At 40.7% G+C, this 13,036-nt stretch overlaps 1 protein-coding gene across 3 annotated transcripts in view; it reads left to right on the top strand.

The window, feature by feature from the left end:
- Nucleotides 1-13,036, top strand: part of SBNO1 (strawberry notch homolog 1) — a 54,329-nt gene that overhangs the window by 24,453 nt on the left and 16,840 nt on the right. For all 3 annotated transcript variants that reach the window (XM_019507134.1, XM_019507135.1, XM_019507136.1), the window contains 11 exons: nt 101-262; nt 921-1,056; nt 1,135-1,240; nt 2,605-2,758; nt 4,056-4,238; nt 6,676-6,773; nt 7,770-7,921; nt 9,023-9,220; nt 9,561-9,731; nt 9,841-10,010; nt 11,055-11,186. In XM_019507134.1, coding sequence (XP_019362679.1) covers nt 101-262; nt 921-1,056; nt 1,135-1,240; nt 2,605-2,758; nt 4,056-4,238; nt 6,676-6,773; nt 7,770-7,921; nt 9,023-9,220; nt 9,561-9,731; nt 9,841-10,010; nt 11,055-11,186 — 1,662 coding nt within the window. The remainder of the gene's footprint in view (nt 1-100; nt 263-920; nt 1,057-1,134; nt 1,241-2,604; nt 2,759-4,055; nt 4,239-6,675; nt 6,774-7,769; nt 7,922-9,022; nt 9,221-9,560; nt 9,732-9,840; nt 10,011-11,054; nt 11,187-13,036) is intronic.

Here is a 13,036-nt window from a genome sequence, read left to right on the forward strand (position 1 = left end):
GGGGGGGGGGGGGGGGGGGGGGAGGTGTCTGCCCTTGAATTCTATCCAAGCATGATGTGTTTGTAACTTAAATGTAACTTGCACTTTTTTCTCCTTGCAGTTTAAGTATGGAAAAATTTCTTCCAAACACAATGGAAGTGTGAAGAAAGGTGTCATTTTTGCTACCTACTCTTCTCTTATTGGTGAAAGTCAGTCTGGTGGTAAATATAAAACCAGGTTAAAGCAGCTTCTTCACTGGTGTGGTGAAGACTTTGATGGAGTTGTATCCTTTTTGTTTCTGGGTATTCAACAGAAGTAGTTGAACCATTATCTATTTATAAAATCATGTTTTTGGAGCAAAGCTGTTCTGTGCATGTTTATTTTAACTTAACTTACTTTAGGACACTTCATTAATTCAAACTGGTTTCAAACGCATGCTTCCAATCAGGCTTTACTCAAAATGTGACATGTAAATGTGATCTATATATGATCTGATTCTTATAGGCTGTTGGTGTAAATTAAGAGTCGGCTGCATTGAAGTTATTGATGTAAACCAGCATTGGATCACTTGCAGATGAGAAGCCTACTTAACGGGTTGTGCATCTGGAGTAGAGTCTTAGGAATTGAACGTTTTGTTAAACTCCGCATAATGTGTTTCACGTAGATATTTCTTTTCCTAAAGAATAATTACAGTATTAAGAAGAATAACTCCAAAATATATGAAAGCATTGCGTTTAATGTCAGTTGTGCACCGGGGAGTTTTTAAAATTGAATCTTTTGCTGGGGCGTAATCAATTTGTTTGCCTGAAGTTTTTGTAGCTCCAGTCCAATAACTAGAATTGATGCTTACCGTGAATGCTGTACTTTCACTTGCTATCCATAAATTTTGGTCTGTATTCAGTACAAATCAGCATAATGTTTATTCCTTAATTTAAATTCAGATAATATTTGATGAGTGTCACAAAGCAAAGAATCTGTGTCCAGTTGGTTCTTCAAAACCAACAAAAACAGGTCTAGCTGTGCTGGAGCTTCAGAATAAACTTCCCAAGGCTAGAGTTGTTTATGCTAGTGCTACAGGTAGGTATTAATTCATTTACAATAAAATTCTGATTGCTTTTTCATTGGCATGGGTACAGCATGTGTTCTTCTTTCCAGGTGCATCTGAGCCACGAAATATGGCATATATGAACCGCCTTGGAATATGGGGTGAAGGAACCCCGTTTAGGGAATTCAGTGACTTCATTCAGGCTGTTGAAAGAAGGTAATACAGAATGCCAATGAAAGCTACTATAGTTCTGGTTGCATTTTGGTCTCCATTTTAGTCCTGATTTAATTCATTCATAGTTCCCTGAAACTATCAGGTTTGAATCTTTCAGGCTTGTTTTCTGCTGCAAAGTAAATTTCCCTGATTTTTTTTTTTTTTTTTTTTACCCCCCCAAAATAAAATTAAAAAAAAAAAAAGAGTACATTGGAGCAGGAACAGAATTGGATACTTTCCCATTTTTAGATTTTAAAAAGCCCCCTAAATCTTCTACAACTGAAAAGGTTGGAATGAGTGTTCTTAAACTTGGTAGGGGCATTGTGGTGACATCTGGTTTTCTTGCAATTTTTTTTCTTCTCTCTGAAGAGTCTGTATTTGTTCAGTACGCTTCATACAAGAATTGTCATGTGCAGCAAATTATGATGCGTATTAAAGATGGAGATGGTCATGAAGGTCTGCTGTATAGTCCATAACATCAGTGGGAGGAAGTCTTTTCAGGTTTTTTTTTGTTGGCGTTTAGGCAGATAGTTCTAGATCATGCCATCTCCCATTTCATAGCAATGTGCCGTTGAATTCACCCTCCAGAATTTCCTATGAAAATTAAAGGTGGGAAGTTCCATGCAAAATATAGCACTAGCAATCTTTTTTTGCATGCTTTACATTAATGTTTTTCAAATACAATGTATCAAGCAGGTTTCTGTAACTGAGACCTCATACATTATCTCAAATAACCAAAAAAGGCCTTTTCAGCTGAGATCGCTTGTGCAAATAGTCTGTTTAGCACATTTTGTACATAGTTAGCTGTGCAGTGAAGGAGTGATATGGAAGCTAATCTGGGATTAATCTGGTTTATATATTCAAAGTTGATTCTCCTCTGTGCCCCCCGTCCCCTCCCAGTTGCACCCAAAAGCTGTCGTGCTGATTGGCTGACAACTTAGTTATTTTTACGCTGGCATGAATGAGAAATGGGAGTAAAATTTGCACCTGTATTCAAAACGTTCTTGAACAACTTACATGAAACAACTTGTAACATTGACAATAAAATTGAGTAAAGAAGCAGGAAAAAACCCACAAAATATTCATTTGAGTGCCACTTCATAATATAAACATTTCACAGTTCATTTTGTGATATAGCTCGTGTTCATGAGGGTTGAGTTAGCTGTTCGTGCAACCTTGACCTGCAGTATTTCTTGATTTTGGTATTTATACAACTTAATGTGAATGGTTTGTATTGTTCGTGAAGAATGCTGGTTTCATAATCTATGTGCACTCATTTCATTTATTTCTAAACTGCTTGACTTTTCTTTCTGGTAGGACAAGTTTACTGTAGTCTTGAATAACTTTTTTATCTTTGTTTTATTCAGAGGCGTCGGTGCCATGGAAATAGTTGCTATGGATATGAAACTGAGAGGAATGTACATAGCAAGGCAGTTGAGTTTCTCAGGTGTGACCTTCAAAATTGATGAAGTTTTACTTTCACAAGACTACGTTAAAATGTATAATAAATCTGTGAAACTGGTAAGAGTTTTATTTTTATTTAAATATGCCTTACGAGTTTAAGCTGGTAGTGGTGGAAAGCTTAACAACTTTGATCACAGAGTACTGTCCTGATAAGATGGCATGCCTTGCTGTCAGATTCTAGCACACCTTCAACTCCCCTATGAACTTTCATTTCTAAGTAGAACTTTTACAGTCTTCTATGCCTGAAGAAGGGTGCGTGTGCCCAAAAGCTTGGAAGTAAAGATTTTTTTTATTTTGCAAAAATCTAGTTGGTCTAATAAAAGAGATCACCTTCTACCATGAGTTCTGATTCCTTTTGCTGTCAGAGGAAAGGAATGAAGTCTATGTGGCTTAAGGATTTTCTTTGAGAGAGAACAAGCCTAAAGAGGAATTTACTTCACCAACATTGCCTAAAATATTTCTTTGCAAAATAAAAAGTGTTGAGGTGCTCTGAGCCTCTGAAGAGTTGCACACAAAAGCTATGCTGCTGGTTGAAAAGAACTTAGAAGCTGCAATTCAGTTATGCAGTTAGAATACTGCAGTCTTCTCTGATAGCTTGACCTGCATGTACTTCTAGTTCTCTGAGCTAATGTATAAATGGGTGACTTCCATTAAATAATTTGGAACAAATCTGTAGGCTTGGAGGGGGTGTATGTATAAAAGCCCATTTGTGAAATCTAGCTGTAATTTTAATCCTGAAGTATATATGTTGCGCAGCATCTTTTAAGTTTCAGAATTGCAACACAAAACAATGAACAGTCACACTTTTATATTTACCTGAATCCAAGATGCCTCATCCCCCAGTTAAATAGTATACATGGAAAATTCTGCAGCAGTTCTGGCTCTGGGACAGCCAGAAATGGTGGCCCCAGCATTTACCTTCAGCAGGAGCCACCCCAACCTGGGGCAGGTTGCAGCTCTCCTCCATCTTCACCCTAGGGCTGTCATACCTGCCCTAGCTGGTACTTGAATACAAGGCAAGGCTTGTCCCCCCCATGTTAATTGGGGGGTGACCTTGCCTTGAATTCAAGCAAATACAGTAGTATTAGAAACAAATATTAGCCAGAAATTGTGCCAGCAAAATGTAACTGGATAATACGTAGAAAATACTTAGAGATGGGTATGGTGGATATTCAGTCAGACAGCTTTAACTCATTCCACTCTTTGTCTGCGTTTCATTGTTTTATCTGTTCAAATCTAGTGCTGCCATAATAAAGACAGAGGTCTGTCTTATCTTTGGGTGTTAAAAAATGTGTGTTGTTTTTTTTTTTTAAATCATGTCTTTCAAAATTAAACTTAAATGTTATTTCTTCAGTGGGTGAGCGCCAGAGAGAAATTTCAACTAGCAGCTGATCTTATTGATGCGGAGCAGCGAATGAAGAAGTCTATGTGGGGTCAGTTTTGGTCAGCTCACCAGAGGTTTTTCAAGTATCTCTGCATAGCATCCAAAGTTAGAAGAGTAGTGCAGCTTGCTCGAGAGGAAATCAAGAATGGAAAGGTAAGCCAGTTAAAGTCTGACTTTGGTTCAAAATATTTAAAAGACCTTTATAAATATGGAGCCATGGAGATTACCTTTTAAAAATGTTTCTCATCTGGTTAACACATTTAAAGTGTGACGATTTGCAAGTAGTAAAATTGACCTGGTTGGCCTAGTGGAGACACGGTGGGATGAAACATTTGACTGGGCATTAGACATGGAGGGCTGTAGGTTGTTTAGAAGAGATAGGAAGGGGAAAAAAGTTGGGGTTGCGCTCTATTTTAGGGAACAGTATACCAGTTCTACCTTCCAAATGGGACCAGAGGAAGGCTTAACTGAGACCCTGTGGGTCAAACTTCCAGGAGAGCGGGGGGAGAGGGATCTGATGGTAGGGGTTTACTACAGGCCACCACATCAGGAGGAAGAGCTGGATCAGGAATTCTCCAGGCAGCTGGGGGAGGCCGTGCGTGCAAAGGATGTTGTGGTCATGGGTGATATGAATTACCGTGACATCAACTGGGAGGAGCAGTTGGCCAGGTCTAGCCACTCGCGAAGGTTCCTGACGTGCGTACAGGGACCTACACCTCGTGCAGGAGGTACTTATCCCCACTAAGAAAAACGCCATACTGGATCTGGTGTTGGCCTCTGGGGACGACCTGGTGGGAGGTGTGCTAGTACAAGGGAGGCTAGGGGACAGTGATCATGAAATGATCCAGTTTGCTATTCAGAGAAAGGTGGGGAGGGTAACTAGCATAGCGCAAATGCTTGACTTCAGGAAAGCCAACTTCCATGTGCTCAGGGCAGTAGTCAGGGAGGCACTCGGAGCCCTGGGGGTAGCTAGTATGGGGGTCCAGGAAAGGTGGTCCTTCCTCAGGGAGGCTATCCTTGGAGCATAGCAGGATGCAATTCCATTGCGCACGAAGGCAGGAAAAGTGTCCAAGAAACCTTCATTGCTGAGTGCGGATATCCAGGCCAGTCAGCCTCACTTCTATCCTGGGGAAGGTCCCTGAAAAAATTATCAAGGGCCACGTTTGTGAGAGCCCTGCAGGGAAAGTGAGGTTGAGGGGTAACCAACACGGGTTTGTGCCAGGCTGATCCTGCCTGACCAACCTGGTCTCTTTCTGTGACCCAGTAACAAAAAGCTTAGATGTGAAGGAGGAAGTCGGTGTCATCTTCTTGGACTTCCAGAAGGCCTTCGACAGTCTCCCACCCAATTCTGGTGGGCAAGCTGAAGGGCTGTGGCATTGACGAATGCACAGTCACATGGATGGCAAACTGGCTCCAGGGGCGCACCCAGAGGGTGGTGGTGGATGGGTCGATGTCAACCTGGGAGGGTGTGGGCAGCGGAGTCCCCCAGGGCTCAGTCCTTGGGCCGGTGCTGTTCAACATCTTCTTTGTTAGCGACCTGGACGAGGGTGTGGAGAGCACCCTGTTCAAGTTCGCTGATGACACAAAGCTGTGGGGTGAAGTGAATACACCAGCAGGCAGGGACCGCATCCAGGCAGACCTGGATAGGTTAGAGAAGTGGGCAGATCTGAACAGGATGTGGTTCAACAAGGGCAAGTGCAGAGTGCTGCACCTGGGGAGAGGGAACCAGCATTATGGTTATAGGTTAGGGGCTGACCCTCTCGGCAGCACAGAGGCAGAGAGGGATCTTGGAGTCAGGATTGACTCCAGGATGAATATGAGTCGCCATTGCGACCGAAGCAATAGGCAGAGCCAACCGCACCCTGTTCTGCATCAACAGGGGCATCACTAACAAGTCCAGAGAGATCTTGCTCCCCCTCTATGCAGTGCTGCTCAGGCCACAGCTGGAGTAGTGTGTCCAGTTCTGGGTGCCGCACTTCAGGAGGGACGTGGAGAACCTGGAGAGGGTCCAGAGGAGGCCACTCATATGGTTGGGGGCCTCTGTGGTCAGCCCTATGAGGAGAGGCTGAGGGACCTGAATCTCTTCAGTCTCTGCAAGAGGAGACTGAGGGGGGGATCTTGTGGCTGCCTACAACCTTATCAGGAGCCAGCAGCAGGGACTCAGGGAAAGTCTGTTCACCAGGGCCCCCCTTGGAGTCACCAGGAACAATGGCCACAAGCTGAGGGAGGGTAGGTTTAGGTTGGATATTAGGAAAAACTCCTTCACTGTAAGGGTGGCCAGAGCCTGGAATAAGCTCCCCAGAGAGGTGGTGCTCTCACCTTCCCTGGAGATCTTCAAGAGGAGACTGGGTAGGCACCTGGCTGGGGTCTTATGACCCCTCCCACCCCCAGTGCTCCTTCCTGCCCACGGCAGGGGGTTGGACTCGAAAATCTGTCTAGGTCCCTTCCCACTCAGTGATTCTATGATTGTGAAGCCAGTGTTGGAAGAGATACATAAACAGAAATCCACATACTTGTATTTTCTCTTTTTTTTCACTTGCCAGTCACTGGGTTTTGTATTAATTTCACTTACACTTTTCCTCCTCTTTAGTGCGTTGTTATTGGACTGCAGTCCACAGGAGAAGCAAGAACCTTAGAAGCCTTAGAAGAAGGTGGTGGAGAACTAAATGATTTTGTTTCCACAGCAAAGTAAGGCTGTTTTTAATATTTGGAAACCTAAATTTAGTTAAGTGTATTATCCCTTCAGGAACTCACTTGTGAATTTAGGACCACACATTCCAGAAGCTTTTGGGGGCAGATGTAAGGATGTACAAATACTTGTTTTTTAATACTATCTGAACAAAATTTGGTGCTGTATCACAGCAGAAAAAATCAGGTTTGGGTTAGTTTTGGCCCCCATATATGCTGCCAATAGGCAAGTTGTCCTTTTTTTTAAATATAGAATTATCCATAACTTACTATCTTAAATATTTTAAAGTGACATATGACATGCTTTTCCTATTTGATACCTTGCCGTGTGTTTAGATTAAAGTTAAAGAATCCTAAGGGTCCTTAGCCACACTCCAGAACAGATTAGGATGTAATTTATGCTTCCCTTTTGGTTTTGCTTTCAGTATTTTTTGTATTGCTGTTTTGAAATGTTAGTTAGATGAAGCGTTGCTTGCACTGTATTAAGTTACTTTTCTTTAATTGTTGCTGACTTGCACTGATTGTCTCAAAGAAAGTAAGTGAGAGAAACTGGGAAGTGGAACAAGTTCTTAGGTGATACAGAGCAATGATTTAGTCATGTTGTATTTCACCCATATTGGAAAAAACAGGTCCCATCAAGAGAAGAGCCTGATGAAGATTAAATGGGTGATTTGACTTCAAATATGTCTGAACTAAGAGAAAAAATAATTGAATTGATGCTTGAAACCAGAGCAGCTTTTTAAGATTTCTGATGAAAACCTTTTGTCAGTGTCCTGAAACACTGCTATAAAATAAATGCCCGTAACAATGTTTGGTAGGGTGATGAGATGAAGTAGTAAAGTTTTCATTCTCTACACCCGTAAAATGAAACTTAAGCTGCTTATTCAGTGATTGGAAGAATAAAAGGAAAGTCATTGGATTATTACATACATTTCTCCATTTTGACAAATGCAGATAGGTTGGAGTAACGCTAATTCTTGTTTTTTCTTTGCACAGAGGAGTATTCCAGTCTCTTATTGAGAAGCACTTTCCAGCTCCTGACAGGAAAAAACTTTTTAGCTTGTTGGGGATTGATTTGACTGCTCAGAGTAACAACAATTCACCCAGGGACAGTCCTTGTAAGGAGAACAAAATAAAGAAACGGAAAGGTAAGTTTTCATCTGTTGTATATTTATAGTAATGTTGTGGGAATGGCAACTCTTGAATTTATATATAGGAGGTAGACATCTAATAAGCTTTGGGGAGGGGCAGACAATGCCAGCATTCACATATGGACATACATATGTTTGTCCAAGACTGGGATTACAGCAGTTTGTATAGACTAACATTCTTGTAGGTAGTAAATCAAGGGTACCAAAACTGTTCCAGTGGTTTCCAACTGAGGCCCTAAATCCTATCATTTGTTTTTAGCCCAAACTTGCATTGAGTGCAGAATTTGTAGACGCTTGGTAGATATGTTGAAGTAAGTAAACTTATTTTTAAAATGTTCCTCATAACTTTGTCTTGTGGCAAAAAGATCCTGAGCTCCTCTTTATTTATAGCGAACTAGGTTATTTTATGTGCATTCTCCAACTGGTATTTCTAAGCGAACTGCCTACTACAATTTTAGCTTTTAGAAACTAAAGCAATGAAACTGTGACTAAATTCTGGAAAACAGCAAATATTGCGAAAATATTAAGAGAGAGCAAAATAGCAGTTAACTTGTCCTTTTAAATTGTAGATGTTCCAAGCTCATTAGTTTTACAGGCTTGCAACTTCAAAAGCCTGTTTCCTTGGCCTTTCCTGCTAAAGTACTTCAGTAATTTTATAATTTTTATTTCAAGTGTTGGTTTTAACCATTCTTATTTAATTGGAGCCATTTGAATGACTTCTGAATTGAGGGGAAAAAAACATAATTGGAGAACATTTTTTTTCCCATGAGCTGCATGTGAACTGATTTAATATTAATTGAAAATGGAATTCTGTAAAAATTAGAAAGGTGTATTAAAAGTTAAATAGACTCCAGTCTTCAGGAAACGATTCGGAAAACTTAGATTCTCCAAAACTTAGAACTGGATATCTTTTCAATATAATCTTTCATAATTGGCATTCTGTGGTACTTAACTGTGCTTAAAGTTGGCACTCCCGAAAGCCTCACTTTAATTCTGAGGTTTCTTTTTCTTAGCCGTTGGAGTGACAGGAAGGCAGATTGTGCAAAAAAGAGTGAAATATCTGCAACTCAATTCATTTTATATTTTTGTGTGGAGTAGGTGAAGAAATAACCAGAGAAGCCAAGAAAGCTCGTAAAACAGGTGCTCTGGCTGGGAGCAGTTCTGACGAAAGCGAGAGCGAATCTGATGCCTTGGACAATGAAGAAAGTGATAATGAGAGTTCTAAATTTTTGAGTTCTGGAGATGATGATGACTTTAACCCATTTAGAGATGAATCCAGTGAAGATGATGAAGATGGTAAGGGAACCTGGATTAACTTCATTGAGCCTCTAGCTATATATGTGCAAATATCATACTTCCTTTATGAATTTGACCTAAGCACTTTAATACAAGGCAAAATAAAAACTTTATCATAAGTATATAATCTAAAACTGTAGATTCTTCTAGTGATGCTGAAAAGATGATAGCTCTGGCATTGTCATTTTACAGCCAGTTTTAAACTGCTTTTATGCCCTAAAATCTTAACTAGCAGATGCAGGGGGGGGGTTGTAATTAAAAAATAAAATGTTTGGAAAGTGGGGAGTGACTGGTTTTGAAGCTACTTCAAGCATTTACTGTGTATTTTATTTAACTTCAGATCCCTGGTTAATTAGAAAAGACCACAAGAAAAATAAAGAAAAAAAAAAGAAGAAAAGTATAGACCCTGATTCTATTCAAAGTGCCTTATTAGCTTCTGGTCTTGGATCAAAGCGTCCTAGCTCTTTTTCTTCCACTGCTGGTACCACTACTTCTAGTACTAATACATCAGGTATGAACAAATTTGAGTTTGTTTGTGGACTGTCTTCTGTCTCTTCAGTCATTTTAACCATTAAAAACGTAATTGCTTGACTTTTTTTTTTTCTCTCTCTAATTTTCAGCTAACAGTAATACCAACAGCAGCTTTGTAACAAGCCAAGATGCTGTTGAAAGAGCCCAGCAAATGAAAAAAGAATTGCTTGACAAACTGGAAAAACTAGCAGAAGATCTCCCACCTAATACATTGGATGAACTTATAGACGAACTTGGTGGTCCTGAGAATGTGGCAGAGGTAGGTTCATATAATTACAAGCTAAGAACTTGTTACTTCCCTTATTTCACTAAGTAATGATGGCATATGCCATTGCTAACTGGCTGCAATGAATTCATGCACAGAGTATTTTTTGTGCAGCTGTATAATGGAGAACAGAATTGAACTGATAAGCAAGGAATTAGTTTTGTGGGTTTGGTAAAATGTTTTTTACCCCAAGTACAATAAAATGGAATAAAAAAGTACAAAAGGGATCTGAATGAGTAGGGTTTAGGAGACTAGGAATCGTATGTAATAGTACTTCCCAACTTATGGTGCTGGATACAAGGTGCTTTTTCATTGGGCAAGGAACACTGGCTTCATGGTGTTCTCCATGCAGTTTTGCTCTCCTGGCTGCTTGTATTTAGCTGAGGAGTATAAATAATACAGGATGATCCTGCTTCCGTCTTATTCTCAGCTTCTACCATTCAGGCAAGGAAGACCCAGAGCTGTATAATGAGAGGGTGAGGGCATGGGTGAGCTTCATAAATTGGTGCTTTTTTTTTTTTTACCTACTTTCTCAATTGAGAGACCACCTTGCCAGGAGGATGTTCGTCTGTCCAGAAGAAATCCTTTATTTCTGGTCTCAAAGACCCTGTAAGGTTCAGTGAAGTTTTGTTCATACTCTTAAATTACTTCTTCCAAAATTTACTGGCCTCGCTTTTATGTGGTGGTCCTGACTCTAATCTAGGTTGTAAAGTGCTCAGCTCTTATCCCTATGGAGCCTTGCATACTTCTGCTTACTGAATGTTAGGATTGGGGGGAAGGTCTTTTTTTTTTCCTCATTCAAAGACTTTTATTACTGCCACAGCATATGAAATTGCCTGGTTACTAATGAGGCTTCTGTTGTCAGTCGGTAGAGCTCTACAACTGTGGTCCTCATCCCTTCTACACAACTGGCTTTACAGTTCCCTTCCTATTTCCAAGTGCATTTAAGCCAGAGGCCTCGGATATTCAACTTGAAATTGCTCTTACATGGACAGTTTTGTGTTAATGTGTAGCCTAAAATGTTACTTTATTTTAAAGATGACAGGCCGCAAAGGGAGAGTTGTAAGCAATGATGATGGCAGCATATCTTATGAATCAAGATCTGAACTTGATGTGCCTGTTGAAATTCTAAACATCACCGAAAAGCAGAGATTCATGGATGGAGATAAGGTACATGTATTTCTGTATTATTTCCAGAGGTTTTTAAGAAACATAAGAGGACTTATGACCAGGATATTGGTTGCTATATTCTTAAATTAGCAGTTTGAAAATCACTTGGAAGTTTACTACAGTGGTAACATTAGGGCCATCTAGAAGAAATGTACCACAGTAATCTATAACACTTCAGTCCTCAAAACCTAGGTATTTAGTAACCCTAGTAGTATGTGGCTATGGCATGCCCTGAAAGTCAAGCTCCCTTTCTGTTAAGGGTGGGAATTTAACTGTTAGGTTTAATAAACTCTTTCTGATTAGAAAGAATTGTTCATTTCAAATGGATGCTTCTACAGGGACTTTAGATGTATCATACATTTTTTTTTTTTAAATGTAAAGCTTTTTTTCCTGTTCCCTTGCTGTGTTAAGAGCCTCTTCTGGGGGCAGTGCCATATAATTGTGGTCACCTCTATCTCCAAAAAAAGCCATTTCACAATTAGATGCAAGGAAGAGAACACCGAGTTACTTGGTTTGAAGAAATTCAAAGATGGAAAAGGTGGATTTATCATACAAGAAAGATTTAAAAAAACAAACAAACACCAAGATCTCTAATAGATCGTTTAATAATAGAGCACCATTGAGTAGCTTTTGTCTTCTCCTGTTCTAACAAGAAGGGGATGTTCAGTTTAACCAAATGATATCTTCGAAACTGATGAAAGGAAATACTTTTTTTTGCAACGTAATCCGGCTGGAGCTTACTGCCACAGGAGGGCACTGAAGTCAAGAATTAGGAACCTTCAAGAAAGGGACTAGATGGTATGGATAAGAATGCCTGGAAATATTTAATCCTAACATTTTAAAAAGGATGCAACACCTTTTTAAAGTTCAAGGTGTAAGCCTTTTTTAACTTCTCAAGGTTAGAAGGGCATCTTCATGAGAGCAGGTGTCTTCCTAGTTTGGGTTTCCTTCCCCTCACCTCTCCTGGGGGTATCTGATGCTGGCCACTGCCAAAGAATACTGGGGGTGGGACACAGACTATGGGGTCTGATCAGCTATGACATGTCTTGTGCTCTGTTTTTCTGGAGCCATCAGAGAGTAGCACCACTGGACCTCAGATGTCTGCTCATTTCTTGCTCTGTTTGCAGATCTGCCAGCTCCCATAATCAGTTCTGGTATTTTTCTACTACTTGCAGAGCCAGAGAAGGCCTGCAGGGTGTTGCTCGCTCTCAGCCAAACAAGGAGACTTCTGGTTATAGGGCTAGTTGCTTTTCTGACTCATAACTGACCTCTTCAAATGCACCCCCAGAGGTGTCTTGTCCCTAGCTTCAGTCCTCCCAGAATAGAGCCATGATTCTCCTCCCAGTCTGGGACCACGTGCACAGTGTCCTGTGTCTCAGCCCTGCACCCTCATCTTCTACAACCTTCCAAATGGAAATATAGTTTTTAAAATGCTTAAAATTGCTATAGCCTCCTATATTAAATTTTGCAGGTCTAGCTGTTGGCACAGAGGAGTTGTAATTTTTTTACCATCTTTATGGAAATAAGTATTGTTTGCAATAAAATGAAAATGACACTAGCCCGGACATAGTGGGGATTACGGAAACATGGTGGGACTCCATCACATGATTGGGCAGTGAATGTCACGGGCTATAGGCTGTACAGGAGGGACAGGATAGGAAAGAGAGGTGGGGGTGTGGCACTCTATATTAAGGAGGAATACACATCCTCGTCCATTGGCAAGGAGTCAGGGGAGGGGCACTCTGAAGTGCTTTGGGTTAGAGTGAAAGGCTGTCGAGGCGAAAGAGACTTAACGGTGGGAGTCTGCTACAGACCTCCCAACCAGGATGAGGAGCTTGGCCAGGATTTCT

The sequence above is a fragment of the Gavialis gangeticus genome, unplaced genomic scaffold (assembly GCF_001723915.1).
Source record: "Gavialis gangeticus isolate Ggan-Ray unplaced genomic scaffold, GavGan_comp1, whole genome shotgun sequence".
NCBI classification, from domain to species: Eukaryota; Metazoa; Chordata; order Crocodylia; family Gavialidae; genus Gavialis; species Gavialis gangeticus.